Genomic DNA, 12,684 nt, shown 5'->3' with positions numbered 1-12,684 from the left:
AGGGAGGGAGGAGAGAGGGAGAGAGAGGGAGGGAGGGGGAGCAAGGGGGAACAATGGCAAAATCTCAGTGGAGACTGTCCTTTTTATAGTACCCAGTCGGGCTGACGTCAGGTCAGGGCCTAATGAAAATCAAGTTGAGTTCTCATGAGAAGTCCATGCTCAGGGCTTTGGGGACTGTTGTGCAATAGGTCCCAGTGTTCTGTAATTAATGGATCAGGACTGCTTCCCCAGCCAGCTGTACCACACCCTAGTCTCTTGCCTCATTTCCCTTGGAGAGACACAAAGCCCATCACTCTCCATGGGGTGCTGAGGGAGGGAGGCCTCTGTCTTCATAGTTACTTCCTGCTGGGAGGGGCTGTAGGCCCCACCTCTTGGGGAGCATGTGCTGTCCAGCTGCCTTGGGGCGCTGTGGCCACTGGCTGGTCTGAAGAAAAAAACCCGTCACTTGAGTTGAGCTTTTACTGGCTGTTCTTTCATTGTGGTCAAGCGGTCAGGCATAGGGCTCTAGATGACCTGAATTTCCAGTGGGAAAAATACAGAGGCCCTGTGCTCCCCACCCCTCACCCCATGTGTCCCAGTGCCCTGAGAACTCTCCAGCGTTTCCCAGCTCCTCCTGGCTGGGTAGGCCAAATGTATCCCAGCTCCTCCAAACGGGCTTTGGGATGCTGGAATCTCCTTCAAGAGATGGTTTCCAGGTTCTTTCTGTCTTGAATTGGTCAAGACAAGAACAAACAGCCACAGAGTTTTATAGTCCAAAAAGGTAGGAAAAGAGGGGCTGGTGAGATGGCTCAGTGGTCTAAGGCACCTACTTAGAACAAGCTTGGCAAAGCACAGGGACCGCGGTTCAATCCCCCAGCACCACATGCCAGCCCCGCCCCCCTGGTGGGCTGAGCTGGCCACATACACACACACACACACACACACACACAAATAAAATTAAAAAAAAGGTAGGAAAAGAGACAGGAACTGCAGAGCAAGTTTGTGCCAAGTGAAGGAAAAACAAGTGCATTTTACAGGGCGAGAAGCCAGGCATGGTGGAGAACACCTGTAATCCCAGCACTCAGGAAGGTGAGACAGGAAGACCGCTGTCAGTTCAAGGCCAGCCTGGGCCACATAGTGAGCTCAAGGCCAGCCTGAACTGCAGAGTATGAGACCCTGTCTTGAAAAGACAGAAAAAAACAAAACAAAAAATCCCCCCCCAAACCACAAAGCAAATCAACAAAACACAGACAGGGTGAGGTTGCACATGTGCAAGGGTCCATTTTAAACATTATTTCTATTTTTGCAGTGCTGGGGATGAGCCCAGGGCCTTTGCACTGAGCTGCATCCCCGGCCGTTTTTCTTTTTTTTTCCGAGGCTGCCCGTTTTTCATTTTTAATTTTCAGACGGGGTCTTGCTAAATTCCTAAATTTCCCAAGCTGGCCTCAAACTTGTGGTCCTCCTGCCTCAGTCTGCCACCGTGCACAGTTTGGTGGCACTCAGCATGTTCATATTGTTGAATGTGAGTGCCATCTCCATAGGCTTTTTATTTTTAAATTTTTTTAAACATTTATTTGTGTGTGTGTGTGTGTGTGTGTGTGTGTGTGTGGCCAGCTCAGCCCACCAGGGGGCAGGGCTGGCTGGCAAGTGGTGCTGGGGGATTGAACCGTGGTCTCTGTGTTTTGTTTAGCTAAGCTTGTTCTAAGTAGGTGCTTTAGACCACTGAGCCATCTCACCAGCCCCTTTAAATTGTTTTTGGCAGAACTGGGAATTGAACTCAGGCCCTTACGCTTGCCAGGGAAGCGCTTATTCCACTGAGCCATCTCCCCAGCCCAAGAGAGCAATCTCCAGAACCTTTTCCAGAACCTTTTCATCTTCCTAAACCGAAACTCCGAGCCCATTAAGCAGTAGCTCTCCGTTGCTTCTTCCCTGCAGCCTTTGGTGACTGCCGTTCACCCTACTTTCTGTCAGATGCGTCTGGCTTCTCTAGGGACCTCCCATGAACTGAATCACACACTTGTCCTTTGGTGACTGTCATGTTTCACTTGTGGTACTGTCCTCAAAGTTCATCCTTTTTGGGCATGGGTCAGAATTTCCTTCCTTTCTAAGGCCTAGGTGATATCGGGTTGTAGCGTGTAGCTCCCATATTTTGTAGAGAGGGGTATCTTTTAAGAATGGAGGTCCATTGAAAGCAAAACCGAAGCAAGGAGGTAGACTCTCTGTGTTCTTCCTTCCTTCCCCTCACCCACCTTGGATCCAAGGTTGTGGTGACATGGAGCTGTTGGCATTGTTCATCAGAGGAAACCAGGCCTGGGCGACATCCAGACAGCTTTGACGCTATGGATAGGGTGGTGGCCTCAGACTGCTGCTGCTGCTCCCCTCCCTCAGGCCCTGGGTGTCCAGCTGGACAGAGCTGACCTCTGTGTCCCCATCTGTTCCCTAGGGCTTTGCCTCTGTGTTCTCGAGCCGCACATCCCGGAAGTCAATCTCGCACGCAGGGTCCGAGGGCGCCATGGCCGATGGCGAGGATGATAGGAACCCCACGGAGGTGCAGATGAGCCAGCTGGTGCTGCCCTGCCACACCAACCAGCGGGGCGAGCTGAGCGTCGGGCAGCTGCTCAAGTGGATTGACACCACAGCCTGCCTGTCTGGTGAGCCCTGGGTCCAGGGCACAGGTGTCTGTTTGCAGAGCTGCCACCATTCCCCTGAGTGGCACACTGCTTCCTCCCCTAGCCTTTGCTCTTCCTGGTCCACCTGCCTGAAATGTCCTCGCAGTTTCCCAGTGGTCAGGGCAGTCTGTCCCTCTCCATGGGTCCCACAATTCTTGGCCCCTGGGTCATGCTTGCGGTCCCAGCTCCCATGGAGCCTTAGACCTGGTGGCTTCATGACTGGCTTGGAAGTGCTGAGCTGAGGCTGGCCTGGGGCTGCTGCTGTTCTCCTCCCAGCTGATCTCAGCTCCTTTCCTCCCTTTGGTTGGATCAGTGTTCTCAGGGAGATCACGGCCTAGGGGTGGGGATGCGCACGCAGTGGCTCTAATGTCCCCATTTGAAAGGCCTAAACCCAGCTTTGGGGACAGGAAAGGGTTTGCAGGGTAGCTGAGGCACCTGAGCAGGGTAGGCCAGTCCCTCAGCCCTCATGCAAGCCACAGCCTCACCGAAGGGAGGCACAGTAGCCAAGTGGAACCTGGGTATGTAGAACCGGTCAAGATGGTGGCTGCAAAGGACAAGAAAGAAGGCAGGTGGGCATGGCCTGGGCTTCACAGCCTGAGAAGCCTGGTAAGGAGGTGACATTTGATCAGAGGAAGGCCTGTGTGGCGTGGGAGGCTGCTAACATCTGGCTCTCTTCCCCTGTTGCCAGCGGAGAGGCATGCGGGCTGCCCCTGTGTCACAGCCTCCATGGACGACATCTATTTTGAGCACACCATTAGGTAAGTGATGCGTCCTGCTTCAGGGGCCTGGTCTCCCCTCATGAGCCAGAGCCTGGTCAGATCTGTGCTTCCTGGAGCCTGGCCTTTGTGAATGGAACAAGGGCAGCCTGTGAGGGCAGGGGCCTGTCTGCCGGTCTCTGGGCAGTGCTGGGCTGGGAGCTGAGCCCCATTGGATGCCGTGGGGTGAGGGACTCCCTTGGCTAGGATGGAACTAGGAAAGTTACCTCAGGTTTTGTGTTGGACATGCTGGGGTGCTGCATGGCTGTGAGGAAGTCAGACTCTGTCTGTAGGCCTTTGTTTGCAGATAGTCTCTCTGGGACACAGGACCGCGTGGAGATCCCAAATGGGGCACCACACCAAGGCCAGAGTTGGAGGTGTGGGCCAGTCAGGGTCTCCTCAGGAGCCTGCAGGCTGAGGAGGCACTCATACCCAGCAGGTCTTTAGACCTATTTAAGTGATGATTTTTAGTTTTTACTGGTTGGGCTGCACTTCATCATGCTGGGCCCGGGGATGCACATCTATAATCCCAGCACTCTTGGAGGCTGAGATAGGAGCTGGAGGATGGCAAGTAGCCCAGCCCAGGGTGGCAAGAATGATGTAGCAATAAATAAATAAAAAAATAAATAAATATGGGCTGGAGAGATAGCTCAGCGAACTAAGCGCTTGCTTAGGTAAGCACAAGGGCCAGGGTTCCATCCCTGGCACCACATGCTTCACCAGCCTCACCGTTGGGCATGCTGAGCCAGCGATGGAGTCTGGGCATGGTGGCCCATGCCTGTAATCCCAGCACTAGGGAGGCTGAAAACAGGAGGATCACTATGAATCTGGGCTGCATAGTGAGACCTTACATACACACACACAAAAAAATTAAATACTTGTTTGTAGTCCGGTGGTAGACACTTTTCTAGCAAGTGTAAAGGATTACGCTGCACTGAGCTTTCTCCCGCAGCTTGGAACCTGGTTCCAGCCATGCTTCTGTCCGTGAGGAGCCCAGGGCTGGACAGGTTGCAGCAGGGTGCACAGAGCTCTGTCCCCAGGCCTGTCCCTGACTCACCTTCAGTACTCAGGCTGCTGAGCACCAAGGCTTCTTCCGGACTGTGGGGTTCGCGGCGTGTGTGGGTTAAGGAACAGGTGTGGTGACCCTGTCCTTGCTGGCCTTCCATCCTTCACTGTGCACTGTCAGGTGGGAATCCTGCTGATTGGGGCGGCCATCTCTTCCCAGGAGTTCCCAGGGTGCTGGGAGGCAGCTATAGAAGCATTGTTTGCATTCAGAGGGGGATCCTGGGGCTAAGCAAGCTCGAGGCCCCAGGCTTGACCCCAGCCCTGGGTGACAGAACAGACAAGGAAGCAGGTGGTTCTGCCTAACAATGAGCTCTGACGGGAGAGCTTCTTCCTACAGGCCTAAGACCTTTTCCCTTTGGAAGAGTTTCAGGTTTACAAAAAGCTCATAGAGTTCCCATCTTGCCCCACCCTCAGGTCCCTTATTATTAACTCCTTACATCTAGAGGGTCCCTTTGTCACAATTAATGAACCGATGTTGATACCTTATTTGGAAGGCTTTTAAAATACGTTAACTTATTTAATCCTCTTAACCATACTGTGAGGTCTGGGCTGTTAGAATCCTCATTTTAAGAGAAGGAAACTGAGTTCAAGAAATGAGATAACAAAAAAAAAAAAAAAAAAAAAAAACTCTTCCGAGAGAAAAAAAAAAAGAAAGAAAGAAAGAAAGAAAGAAAGAAAGAAAGAAAAGAAAAGAAAAAGAAATGAGATAACTTGCTTAAGATCAGACTTGCTTAAAGGAGGACTGAGGATATTCTACTCGAAGCTAGTCTGGCCCCTGAGTTTTTGCTCTTAATAAGTGGGTTATATTTCCCATATATCTGGGGTAGTCAAGGAGGGATTCCTGGGGCAGCTTTGAGCTGGCCCTGGTACAGTCAGTTCTATGTACAGTGACACTTTGGAGGCCTGTGGGGCCAGTCTGGGTCTGCTCAGGGTCCCTTCCTTGAAGGAATGGGGATAAAGGGCTGGGGGCACCGTGTGAGGCATGAACTGCTGCCGCTCCAGGATGAGGTGAGTCTAGGCAGAGGAGGGGTGGGGAAGACCCCGGGAGAAGGGAAGGATCTGAAGGGCCCCAGCATGGTTGGCAGTGGGGAAAGACCTGGCTACACCTGTGGTCATCTGGGGGTTTTGTTTCTTTTTTTTTTTTTCTTGTCTCTTTTTTTGGTTTTGTTTGTTTCTGCCATTGTAATTTAAAAATATTTCCCAGCTGGGACATGGTGGCTTAATCGCAGCATTCTGGGAAGCTGAAGCAAGGGATCACAAATTTGAATGCAGCCTGGACAATTTAGTGACTTAGTGAGACCCTGTCTCAAAATGAAAAGTAGAAAAGGGGCTGAGAAGGTAGATCGGGAGGAAGGCCCTGGGTTTATTCCCCAGTACTATAAACAAAACCAAACAAAACACAGTGAGAACAACAACAAAAATTTTTCTGAATTTATCTTAAGGACTATGAATTATTTAAAAACAACTTCGATACCATTACCATGTCTAAAAAATTAACATTTCTGGGCCAGGGAGATAGCTCAGTAGAATAAGTGCTTGCCTGGCAAGCACAGGGTCCTGAGTTCAATCCCCGGTACCAAAAAAAAAAAAAAAAAAAAAAAATTAACATTTCTCACTGACATCAATATACAGTCAGTTTTCAGATGCCCATACTGTCTTTTTTTTTTTTTTTTTTTATTTTTTTTTGTGTGTGTGTGTGTGTGTGTGTGGCCAGCTCAGCCCACCAGGGGGCGGGGCTGGCTGGCATGTGGTGCTGGGGGATTAAACCGCGGTCCCTGTGCTTTGCTAAGCTTGTTCTAAGTAGGTGCTTTAGACCACTGAGCCATCTCACCAGCCCTGCCCATACTGTCTTGTGAGGTGGTTTTATTTTGTTTTGCTTTACAGTTATTGTTATTCCAATCAGAAGAAGAAACTCTGTGGTCTGTGCAAGTGTACTGGTTGCTATGTCCAGATTTCCCAGAATTCTATAGCTACTTCCCCTCAGCTCCCACACCTTCCCTCTACCTACTTGGTGAGGAGACCTGGTCATTTTCCTATGACCCCAGAAATCTCCATCTTTTGAGGTTTTTTTTTTTTGTTTTGTTTTCTTTTTTCTTTTTTTGCAGAACCAGGGATTGAACTCAGGCCCTTGTGCTTGCCAGGGAAACGCTTATTCTACTGAGCCATCTCCCTGGCCCCATCTTTTGAGTTTTGCCCTTAGCATCACCGTGGTGTAGTTGAACATGTTCCTCTGTCCCTTGGGTGTGAATTGGTCCCAAGGAAGAGCTTGGTGGGGCCAGGTTGCTGTATGGCGCCACCTCTCTACTTTGTGAGTAACAACTGAGGCCTTGGGGCCTAGAGGCTGGTGAAGGTCCCAGAGGAGGCTGGGTAGTGATCAGTGTGGCCTGAGGCCTGGGGGTGGGGGGCAGTGGGGAAGGGAAAGAGGCTCCACAGTCCCAATGGGTATCTGCTTGGCTTAGGGGGAGCTGGAGAGAGGTGGGGAGGGAGAGGGGAGCAATGTGTGGCCGGGTCCCACATTTCTCTTTTCTCACTGTAGCAGCTCTCTTTGTGTGGTGCTGGAGAATGACCCCAGGGCCGTGTGCATGCTAGGCAAGCACTCTACCATGACCTATGGCCCAGTCCTCTTTTAGTGCCATAGAGAATCAGCTTTTATTTTTACAGCAGTATCACCTTACCCGCGGGGATGTGTTCCAGGACACCCAGTGGGTACCCGAATCCATGGACCCACAGAGAAGGTGTTTTCTCCTATACATGCAAAACTATGATAAAGTTTAAATTAGGCATAGGAAGATGTTAACCACAATAGTTAATAATGAAATAGAACAATTACTGCAATATACTTTTTAAAAAAAATTTATTTATTTGTGTGTGTGTGGGGGGCTGGCTGGCATGTGGTGCTGGGGGATTGAACCGCGGTCCCCGTGCTTTGCTAAGCTTGTTCTAAGTAGGCGCTTTAGACCACTGAGCCATCTCACCCGCACCCCCTGCAATATACTTTAATAAATGTTATTAAAACTTTCTAATTGTTTATTTCTAAAGTTTTCTACTTAATATTTTCAGGCCATAGTTGACTGAAGGTAAATGAAAGCATAGATGGGGGCACACTGTAGTTTGAGGGGGGCATCCCATTTCTTCTTTCCAATTTTTGATATAAAAGCTTCCAAATGTATGGAAAGTTCAGTGAAATGGCCACCATTGCTAAGAGCCAGTAATTGCAATTTTTATTAAATTTGTTTTTTTTTGTTTGTTTGTTTTGTTTTGTTTTGAAACAGAGTCTCACTATGCAGTTCAGGCTGACCTTGAGCTCACTTTATATCCCAGGCTGGTCTCAAACTCACAACGATCCTCCTGTCTCAGCCTCCCGAGTGCTGGGATTGCAGACGTGTGCCACTAAATTTGCCTATATGTAGATAGACATTCTTTTTCTCTGACTCTGAGACTTTAGTCCTTAGAATGTAGCTCCTAAAACCCTCCCTCCCACCTTATCATAACCATGTCTCCTGCTGAGCTGCGGCCTGGGCTGGTGGCTGTCAGGCTGCCTCTCAGCTAGTGCTTAGTGGCATGGGCCACTGTTATTTATTCTCCATACTTTACACATGGGAAAACATGCAGAAGTGAAGGGATTCATCCGGGATCACACGGCATGGTGAGAGGCACTCAGGCTAGAACTTACTGGAAGCCAGGGCTGTGTGTTCTTCCCACTGTGACCACCAGGCCCCTCGTAAGGAGCGTTCCCAGGTTTGGGCAGGAGGCTGTGCTTATTTGAGGAAGAGCCACCACCGTGGCCTCCAGGTTTAGGAGCCGAGATGCACAGGTGAAAGGACTTGTCAAGGTCGCTCGGCCTTCAGCCTGTGGCCCCCATAGCCTTGAGCAACCTGTGCTGACTCTGGGCAGGCATGGGGCCGGCGAGGTGGCCTCATGGGGGCTCACTGGGATGCTGGAGTCATCCTAGGCTGCACCAGAGAGTGAGGGACTGGGTGGCCACACCATCAGTGTGAATCCCAGCTCAGCCGCTTTTGAGCTGGGACCTTGAGCAGATGCCTAACCTTGGATGCCCAGTCCCCCTGACCCTGTCTGCCAAGCGTGAGCGAAGGCATGAATGAGGTTGTGTGCCATGCCAGACACAAAGTGGGCACTGTCTTAGTGTCTCCATTCCCAGTCCATCCTCTCCTGCCCCTGGCACTCAGTGTAAGGAGGACCCACCTGAGTGATGTGCCAGCGCACAGATCACAGGGGGCACAGCCTGGCTGCACGTGGGGTTATGGCTCAGGGGTGCAGTGCTTGCCTAATGTGCCCGAGACCCCGGTTTGTCCCCAGCACCATGAAGACCAAGTAGAACCCCTGCCCTTCCCCATGGAGCACAGAATGAAGGTCAGAGGCAGGAGGAGGGTGTGCCAGGGTACACATCTGTGTGGGGCACAGAGGGCGGGGGCACCACCTCAGGAGGGAACAGGGAGCTGAGGGCAAGGAGACACTCAGCTTTAACTGCACCTGGGGAGCAGGCGAAGAGGGGGAGATGGTGGTGTGAAACTGGGCCCCTGTTCTCAGCCTCAGCTGCCCCACCTGGGCAATGGGGTGCAGACCCTGCCTTGCTAGGTTGCATGGGGGACTCGTGGCACTGCAGGTGTGGCCATGCCCTGTGAGCCCTGAGGTTCCTGTCAGTCCCCAGCAAGGCCTCTGCCCTCCCCACGCCCTTGGGAAGGCTCACCTCGTGCTTTCCTCTCCCCAGTGTCGGACAAGTGGTGAATATCAAGGCCAAGGTGAACCGGGCCTTCAACTCCAGCATGGAGGTGTGTGGCGTGCCCTGCAGGGGGCTGGGCTGGCGTCCTTCTCTCCTTCCTCTGGCCCCAGCCCTGGCGGACTCTCCTCTAGGACCAGGTGGGGCGGCAGAGTTCCAAAAGGCCAGTGGGCCCTGGACGAGCCAAAGATCTTCCTGGCCAGCAGCCCACAGCACAGAGGGGAGATGGCGGTCCAGGCAGGGGCAGGGCTTGCCTCAGCAGTGGGAACAGACTTGGGGTCCTGCCCATGTCCTGTCTGCAGCAGCAGGCAGCAGGGGAATGGAGCGGGGGCGGCAGCAGGGGGAGTGTTGGGCTTCGATGGGTGGCTCACTTCCAACTGCCTGTTTCCTCACCTACAAAATGGGAAGGTACTCCTGTGTTGCAGGGATGCTGGGGATTTGATGGGCAGACTTTGTGGAGAGGTGTGGGGCTCTAGGCTTTGCGCCTCTGGGGTTCCATTTCCCCCCTATAAACGCAGGCCCAGGCAGCTTCCTCCAGCTGGGCCACCAGTTTCTGAGGGCTTACAAAGGCTCACCTGTCTCTGGACACTATACTAATGCCTAGGGGCCCCCAGAAACCCCAAGGGGTCCATCCTTTAAGTTTCACCAACATGTTACCTCCTGAAACCCTCTGGTGGACCATGTCATTTTGGTCTTCTCAGGAGTCCTCTATAGATGAGGAAACTGAGGTCCAGGGAAGGGAGGAGATTTGGCCCAGGTTCTTCAGAGAGCTTGGGGCATAGCCAGAACCAACGCAGGTCTCTGGCCTTCTGGACCTCATATGACACTGACAGAGCAAGGGCTAGGCCTGGATGGCCTTCCCGCCTCATCCAGCGGGCCCCAAGGCTGTGAGCTCCATCTCATCCTTCCTCCCCTTCCTCTCTAGGTGGGCATCCAGGTGGCCTCCGAGGACCTGTGCTCTGAGAAGCAGTGGACTGTGTGCAAGGCCCTGGCCACCTTTGTGGCCCACCAACAGCTGTCCAAGGTAGCTGGCTGCTGCTGCTCTCAGGTTACCTGTCATGGTGGGCTCAGGGCAGGACACCTCGGCCCTTGTGCAAGGAAGGCCCACTGCCGCCTGTGCCCAGGGCCCCTTTCTCCCTACCTTATCTGCTCATCGCAGGGGGCTGAGCCTCAGGATGGCCTCATGGTCCACAGCAACACTCTGTTCTCTAGGTCCTTTGCCCAGGGAGGGCTGTGGGGGGGACTGGAAGATGAGTAGGACGCAGCAGGCCAGGTGGAAGCTGGAGTGGAGGGACCCAGCCAGTGGGTGCCCGTCTTGGAGACTGGGGGGACAGCCCCAGGCTGTGTCAGGACACTTGTCCTAAGCACCCCACCATCCCTGGGCCACTAGGTGAAGCTGAAGCAAATCACCCCACGGACAGAGGAGGAGAAGATGGAGCACAGTGTGGCTGCTGAGCGCCGGCGCATGCGGCTGGTCTACGCGGACACCATCAAGGACCTCCTGGCCAACTGCACCATTAAGGATGGTGAGCAGCAGCTGTGAGCGTGGGGAGGGCAGTGGGGGACCCATAAGCGTCTGCCGGGACCCCTGACAAGGCTCAAGGAGGACCCCAGCTCCAGGCCCCTCTTGGACTTGGGGTCTGCTCCAGGAAAGGTTGAGGCATGTTGGGTGACGGGAAGGTGGGGCAGGGGTGGGAAGAGCCATCCTGAGAGGTAACGGAGGGGTGTAGGGCCCTGCACCCTATAACCGCAGCCACTTTCCATAGTGCACATGTAAGTGCTGTCGGGGTGGTCGGCTCCTGTGCTGTATGCGGGGGGGCAGGTGGGGCACAGTGGGTCATGCACCCTGGTGGGGAGAGCTGGGGCTCAGGTCAGGTGCGTCTCCACTTATTGAGTGTCCAGCCTACTGCCTGTGACAGCCTTGTGTTGCTCCTCCATGTCCTGCTCCTCACCCAGGGCCCGTCTGTATCTCGTGCTCACTTGGTGTTGAATACTTAAAGAACCTGGGTGGTATGATGCCCCGGGACTGCTGGGGGATCTGCCTGGCAGGGGGTACCCTCTCAACTCCCTGCTTCCTGCCCTGACCAGACCCCGAGAGCAGGGATTACAGCCGCACGGTGCCGGCCGAGAAGACCCGCGTGGAGAGTGTGGAGCTGGTCTTGCCGCCCCACGCCAATCACCAGGGCAACACCTTTGGGGGCCAGATTATGGCCTGGATGGAGAATGTGGCCACCATTGCAGCCAGGTGAGGGTGTGGCCTCGGCTGCCTCCTTTCTCCTCCCGTTGTTGCCTGGGTGGGAGAAACCCTTCTGGTGTTGGCCTTCGAGGCTTCAGAGCTTGGCCTTCCCAGGATGCTTAGGCCTAAAACAATTGCCTGGCAGCTGGCCATTTATGCCTCTACCCATACATCCCACCACAGTCCCTTGGCCTCCTGGGCAAGCCTCCTCTTGATCAACTCTGGGCTAGGGGTGACGCTCCGTGGTAGAACACTTGTCAGCAGGCACCACAAAAACAACAAACAGAAATCCTTGATTCTGTCTTGCCTGCCCTCCCCCTGGTAAATGGACTGTTTTGGGATCTGGTTCCTTGCCCTCAGCGTGTGACATCCTGCAGCCACTGTATTGTCTGTTGGCCCTCCCCTCCCCTTCCCCTCACGCCCAGCTGCCTCTTGACTCTTCCCTTTCTCCTAGCAGTGGAAGCTATTTCTCTCATCTGGGGTGTGTCCTATCCTTGTTTGGGTTTTTAGCATCGAATGTATGACAGCTGCCATGAGAGTTGGTGCTGGAAGCTCCATGACTCTGTACTTGTTGTCCGACCCCCCCATCCCTCCCCCACCCCCATGCCCTCCTCTGTGAGGCGATTCTTCCTCATCCCTGGGGCTGGTGAGGCAGCCTGTCCTCTGTGACTGACCTGGGGGACACAGTGAGGAAGTGGTGCTGTTCTGAAGCCTGGGCTAGGGGTGAGATCGCTGAAGTCAGGGAAGGCTTCCTGGAGGAGGAGCACTTTGGCTTTGAATGACAGGAGCTGTGGGGGAGGAGAGGCTTCCAGGCAGTGGGACAGCAGGGGTTAAAGGGTAAAACGGGGGTGGGGGTGGGGAGCTGGGACTTCCTTAGGCTTCCTTCTGCCAGCTCAGCCTCCCTTCCTTCCCATCCCTCCGGGTCGACCTCAATACCAAAGGTGTGGGAAAGGACTTTAATGCTGTCCTCTAAACAGACCTGTCCCTGGGTTGGGTCCCAGGGTGTACATGTGGTTCCCACCTGGGACTGGGAGAAAGCTGGACCAGGCCGGCGGCCACAGCCCTGCTGCATCTCTTCTGTCCCTGCAGCCGCCTCTGCCGGGCCCACCCCACGCTGAAGGCCATCGAGATGTTCCACTTCCGGGGCCCGTCCCAGGTCGGGGACCGCCTGGTGCTCAAGGCCATCGTGAACAATGCCTTTAAGCACAGGTGAGGGTGGGTGCAGGCAGGGTCTGAGCCCCA

The 12,684-nt window shown here is 53.7% G+C and overlaps 1 protein-coding gene across 1 annotated transcript in view; it reads left to right on the top strand.

Annotated features, from left to right (window-relative positions):
- The window catches only part of Acot11 (acyl-CoA thioesterase 11), a 43,266-nt gene that overhangs the window by 23,138 nt on the left and 7,444 nt on the right, over positions 1 to 12,684 (top strand). The window contains exons 2-8 of the mRNA XM_004642545.2: positions 2,423 to 2,630; positions 3,337 to 3,406; positions 9,198 to 9,258; positions 10,132 to 10,230; positions 10,597 to 10,732; positions 11,295 to 11,451; positions 12,532 to 12,651. Coding sequence (XP_004642602.1) covers positions 2,423 to 2,630; positions 3,337 to 3,406; positions 9,198 to 9,258; positions 10,132 to 10,230; positions 10,597 to 10,732; positions 11,295 to 11,451; positions 12,532 to 12,651 — 851 coding nt within the window. The remainder of the gene's footprint in view (positions 1 to 2,422; positions 2,631 to 3,336; positions 3,407 to 9,197; positions 9,259 to 10,131; positions 10,231 to 10,596; positions 10,733 to 11,294; positions 11,452 to 12,531; positions 12,652 to 12,684) is intronic.

Source organism: Octodon degus, unplaced genomic scaffold (genome assembly GCF_000260255.1).
Source record: "Octodon degus isolate 3935 unplaced genomic scaffold, OctDeg1.0 scaffold00156, whole genome shotgun sequence".
In the NCBI taxonomy this organism is placed as follows: Eukaryota; Metazoa; Chordata; class Mammalia; order Rodentia; family Octodontidae; genus Octodon; species Octodon degus.
Note: the sequence above shows the minus strand (reverse complement) of the source record. Positions and strands in the feature narration are given on the sequence as shown.